The 5,781-nt window shown below is 42.8% G+C and overlaps 1 protein-coding gene across 1 annotated transcript in view; it reads right to left on the bottom strand.

The window, feature by feature from the left end:
• Window positions 1-5,485, bottom strand: part of LOC135554750 (NACHT, LRR and PYD domains-containing protein 12-like) — a 10,444-nt gene extending 4,959 nt beyond the window's left edge. Inside the window, exons 1-2 of the mRNA XM_064987183.1 lie at window positions 3,231-5,485; window positions 1,069-2,920 (exon numbers count right to left, since the gene is read on the bottom strand). Of these exons, the coding sequence (XP_064843255.1) occupies window positions 1,069-2,920; window positions 3,231-3,501 (2,123 nt within the window). The 5' untranslated portion in view covers window positions 3,502-5,485. The remainder of the gene's footprint in view (window positions 1-1,068; window positions 2,921-3,230) is intronic.
• Window positions 5,486-5,781: the final 296 nt, after the last annotated feature.

Raw genomic sequence — 5,781 nt, 5'->3', positions numbered from 1 at the left:
CAAAAATCATCAAGCTCTATAATGAAACTGGCTCTCATGAGGAACCACCACAGGAAAGGAAGACCCAGAGTTACTTCTGCTGCAGAGGATAAGTTCATTAGAGTTAACTGCACCTCAGATTGCAGCCCAACTCAATGCTTCACAGAGTTCAATTAACAGACACATCTCAACATCAACTGCTCAGAGGAGACTGCGTGAATCAGCCCTTCATGGTCGATTGCTGCAAATAAACCACTACTAAAGGACACCAATAATAAGAAGAGACTTGCTTGGGCCAAGAAAGACGAGCAATGGACATTAGACAAGGTGGAAATCTGTCTTTTGGTCTGATGAGTCCAATTTTGAGATTTTTTTCCAACTGACGTGTCTTTGTGAGACACAGAGTAGGTGAACGGATGATCTCTGCATGTGTGGTTCCCACCGTGAAGCATGGAGGAGGAGGTGTGATGGTATTTTGCTGGTGACGCTGTCGGTGATTTATTTACGATTCAAGGTACACTTAACCAGCATGGCTACCACAGCATTCTGCAGCGAAACGGCATCCCATCTGGTTTGCACATAGCGGGACTATCATTTGTTTCTCAACAGGACAATGAACTAAAACACACCTCCAGGCTGTGTAAGGCCTATTTGACCAATGAGAGTGATGAAGTTGCCCATCAGATGACCTGGCCTCCACAATCACCCGACCTCAACTCAATTGAGATGGTTTGGGATGAGATGGACTGCAGAGTGAAGGAAAGCAGCCAAAAGGTGCTCAGCATATGTGGGTACTCCTTCAAGACTGTTGGAAAAGCATTCCTCATGAAGCTGGTTGAGAGAATGCCAAGAGTGTGCAAAGCTGTCATCAAGGCAAAGGGTGGCTACTAAATATATTTAGATTTGTTTAACACTTTTTTGTTTACTACATGATTCCATATGTGTTATTTCATAGTTTTTATGTCTTTACTATTATTCTACAATGTGGAAAAAAATAATTTTTAAAAATAAAGAAAAACCCTTTAAATGAGTAGGTGTGTCCAAACTATTGACCCGTACTGTATATATACTCTTTTAACGTGTATTTACAGAACAGCTCTGGAGGCTTTGACCACTGGCAGCAGCCTCAGAAGACCTTCCTCTGATCTGGAGTATTTCTTCAGGTCAAACACATCCAGCTCCTCTTCTGAAGTCAGCAACACAAAGACCAGAGCTGACCACTGTGCAGGTGATAGTTTGGTTTTGGACAGATTTCCTGAATGCAGGTATCTTTGGATCTCCTCCACTAGAGAATGGTCATTCAGTTCATTCAGACAGTGGAACAGATTGATGCTCCTCTCTGGAGAGGGAGTGTTCCTGATCTTCTTCTTGATGTACTTGACTGTTTTCTCGTGGCCCCGTGAGCTGCTTCTGGTGCTTCTTGTCTGTGTCAGTAGGCCCTGTAAGTGAGTCTGATTGGACTCCAGTGAGAGGCCCAGAAGGAAGCGGAGGAACAGGTCCAGGTGTCCATTCTCACTCTGTAAGGCTTTATCCACTGCAATCGTGTGGAAGGTGATGGCAGGATTCAACTTCACTAGACATTTTCTGATGAAGGATCGGTCGTCGGTCATCGGGTTGACATGGCTGTTGTTGAAGGAGAGGAAAACGTATAACGCAGCCAGAAACTCCTGAACGCTCAGATGCACAAAGCAGTACACCTTGTCCTGGAACGGCCCATAGTCCTGTCTAAAGAGCTGGGTACACACTCCTGAGTTCACTGAGGCTTCGGTGACATCAATGCCATACTTTTCCAGGTCCGCCTCATAGAAAATGAGGTTGCCATTTTCCAGCTGGTTAAAAGCAAGTTTCCCCAGTGCCATGAAGCTCTCTTTATCCCTGCGTGGATCTCGCTCACCTTTCTTGTGATATTTATCATTCATCTGTTTGGTCTGAAACATCAGTAACCCAATAAATAATTGAGTCAGAGTCTTGGGCATCTCTTCATTCTCATCTGTACTCAACACATGCTCCAGAACTGCAGCTAAGATCCAACAGAAGACTGGAATGTGGCACATGATGTGGAGGCTCCTTGATGTCTTTATGTGTGAGATGATTCTGCTGGCCAGGTCCTCATCACTGAATCTCTTCCTGAAGTACTCCTCCTTCTGCGGGTCATTGAACCCTCGTACCTCTGTCACCTGGTCAACACACTCAGGAGGGATGTGATTGGTTGCTGCGGGTCGGGAGGTTATCCAGAGGAGAGCAGAGGGAAGCAGATTTCCCTTGATGAGGTTTGTCAGCAGCACGTCCACTGAGGTTGGCTCTGTGACATCACTCCAGCTCTTACCGGTCTCGTAGTCGAGGGTCAGTCGGCACTCATCCAGACCATCAAGGACAAATACAACTTTGTACTTGCTGTCATTGTGGTTTACCGGTTTTTGCAATTTTGTTAAAATGTGATTCAAAAAGTCCCTCTCAATCACTCCATTCTCTAAGACACATTTATGTAGAAGTCCTACAAAACTGTACTTTTCCCCCCTCATCAAATTCAGCTCCCGAAAAGGGAGTGAAATTACGAATTGGATATCCTGATTGGCTTTCCCTTCAGCCCAGTCCAGAATGAACTTCTGCACAGAGACTGTTTTTCCAATGCCGGCGACTCCCTTTGTCAGCACAGTTCTGATAGGTTTGTCTTGTCCTGATGATTGTTTGAAGATGTCATTGCAGAGGATTTTAGCCTCTGGTCTTGCTGGATTCTTGGACGTGATCTCGATCTGTCTCACCTCATGTTCCTGATTGACCTCTCCACTTCCACCCTCTGTGATGTAGAGCTCTGTGTAGATCTCATTGAGAAGTTGCTTATGGCCCTGCTTTGGTACCCCGTTGAATACATGCTGAAACTTCTTTTTTACTTTCAGTTTAAATTCATGTTGGAACTTCTCCCCATCTTCATCTGAAGGACCTGACGATGGACAATGGGTATAGAATAGTTAGCAAGCATGTGTTGTTCTCTCGATGCTCAACAGTACACAATAAACACAAATATACATTTTTTTATTTTACAATATATCTGGTTATTGGAGGAAAACAATCTAAGCACATGAAATTAATGCACATTTCAAAGAAAAAGTATCATTTTACCAGTTCGTCAATCACAAACATACAAATACTGTATAACTTATTTAAGAAAATATATAGAATTTCAACAAAACAATAGAATATATATATATATATTTGCTCAAAACCTTATAGACACAAGAATTCTGAATTACCTATTGGACAGTTCAGCTTCTCAGCGAGGTCGTTGCGGCTAATCTTCTTCAGGATGTCCAGTGTGATCTGCACAGCCACATTCCCCCTGTAGTACTGCACCATCTGATCCACTATGTCCAGTCTGTCAGATGTCTCCAGCTGGCCCTTTGGAATGTGAGGGAAGCCATCCAGCTGGTTTTCTGTAGTCAGATGCCACTTAAATCTCTTCAGCTCGTCAGAGCCGAGATCATCCAGAACGGCCAGGAGACACTCTTTCACAGATGGGGCCATTGTAGGTCAGTGGAGACTGTTAAACAGATGGGGCCATTATAGAGACTGTTAAACAGATGGGGCCATTGTAGATCAGTGGAGACTGTTAAACAGATGGGGCCATTGTAGATCAGTGGAGACTGTTAAACAGATGGGGGCATTGTAGATCAGTGGAGACTGTTAAACAGATGGGGCCATTGTAGATCAGTGGAGACTGTTAAACAGATGGGGCCATTGTAGATCAGTGGAGACTGTTAAACAGATGGGGGCATTGTAGATCAGTGGAGACTGTTAAACAGATGGGGCCATTGTAGGTCAGTGGAGACTGTTAAACAGAGACTGTTAAACAACAAAGCATGTAGCGTCATAATCTACAAGCCCCAACATATGCACTATTGTGAGAAATACATGTACATTATTATTTGCTTTTACTTACATTACTACCATTTTTCTACATAATATTTAGTAAAATATTTAGATGCCATTGGTGCTCAACCCCAGTAGAAAATAGAAGGACAAAACAGTTAAAACTCTGGCGCCCTCTGGTGGCATTTTCTAAGCAACACATATATTGTAAACTACCTTCATGAGATACATTTTTTAATTTCAAAACTAGAAGTCCTTACAAACACATAAGAACCCGGGGGATTCTGGTACAACAACATAACTAAGACAGAGCAACAGCAGTCAAAGAAAAGACATACAAAATATGTCAGTTTTTTGGTATTTTTTGGTTTTGGTTCCCGAATTGTCCCCATGCTGGGGAATAAGAGATTTGCAAAAAAATAAATAAAAAATCATAATAAATTGTCATTGCTTTTATCTAATGGTGGCGCTCTAAACATGCACAAATTCCAATAAAACACAGCCATTTTAACCCCTCTAGGTCTAATTTGGCCTTTTCCGCTAAAGCCCATAGAAAAGCATTGAATAACGTGTTTATAAACGGCAAAACAGACAGTCAGAAAATAAATCCTAAGGAACAAGGTTTTGAAGTGTCTGTCCTATATCTGAGAGACACAGTATAAGAAAACCAGGAAAAAAATAAAATAAATTAGACCCATGTTTGGATAACGTTAATTTTGCCACAATTTACCCCCTATGCACAGCCTGGTACTGGGTTACTTTAAGACAACTCCAGACAACTTGGTGAAGAAGCTGGATGCAGCTCATTGATGGTGGATGAGGTGAGTTTCCCACTACTATGTAAAGCACTTTGAGTACCTCACCTCAGGTGGTAGAAGAATGCTATATAAATCCAACCAATTATTATTAATTCACATCTCTCTACTTCTACTTTGTCCTTTTCCAGATATGAAAGGAGACATCCCTCAGTTATTACTACAACAGTACAGTTTTATTGTGTCCCCAGACAAACACACCCGACTCAACTTGTCAGCTACCTAAATCAGGTATGTTTGTCCGGGTCTACAACAACAAAAATGGGTTATGCCTGAGCCACAACGTCAATTTATTATCAATATGTCCACTCCTAGTTATAGAGTTTATCTTGTCAGCTCAACAACAACAAAAACGTTTATGTCATGATCACGAGATAAATAAGTTGGGATCTTAACATGATGTCATCTCTGGGCTTTTGTATCTTCCTGATGACTAGCGCTCTGTATATTCTGACGGATGAGGCCTGAGATGGATCGTGAAGCTAACTGAACCTGACCAGCGCTCTGTATATTCTGATGGATGAGGCATGAGATGGAACGTGAAGCTAACTGAACCTGACTAGCGCTCCGTATATTCTGATGGATGAGGCTTGAGATGGAACGTGAAGCTAACTGAACCTGACCAGCGCTCTGTATATTCTGATGGATGAGGCATGAGATGGAACGTGAAGCTAACTGAACCTGACTAGCGCTCCGTATATTCTGATGGATGAGGCTTGAGATGGAACGTGAAGCTAACTGAACCTGACTAGCGCTCTGTATATTCTGACGGATGAGGCATGAGATGGAACGTGAATCTAACTGAACCTGACTAGCGCTCTGTATATTCTGATGGATGAGGCTTGAGATGGAACGTGAAGCTAACTGAACCTGACCAGCGCTCTGTATATTCTGATGGATGAGGCATGAGATGGAATGTGAAGCTAACTGAACCTGACCAGCGCTCTGTATATTTTGACGGATGAGGTCAGAGATGGAACGTGAAGCTAACTGAACCTGACTAGCGCTCTGTATATTCTGATGGATGAGGTCTGAGATGGAACGTGAAGCTAACTGAACCTGACTAGCGCTCTGTATATTCTGATGGATGAGGTCTGAGATGGAACGTGAAGCTAACTGA

This window comes from Oncorhynchus masou, chromosome 14 (assembly GCF_036934945.1).
Source record: "Oncorhynchus masou masou isolate Uvic2021 chromosome 14, UVic_Omas_1.1, whole genome shotgun sequence".
NCBI classification, from domain to species: Eukaryota; Metazoa; Chordata; class Actinopteri; order Salmoniformes; family Salmonidae; genus Oncorhynchus; species Oncorhynchus masou.
The sequence above is the reverse complement of the archived record's forward strand: the minus strand, read 5'-3'. Positions and strand labels throughout refer to the sequence as shown.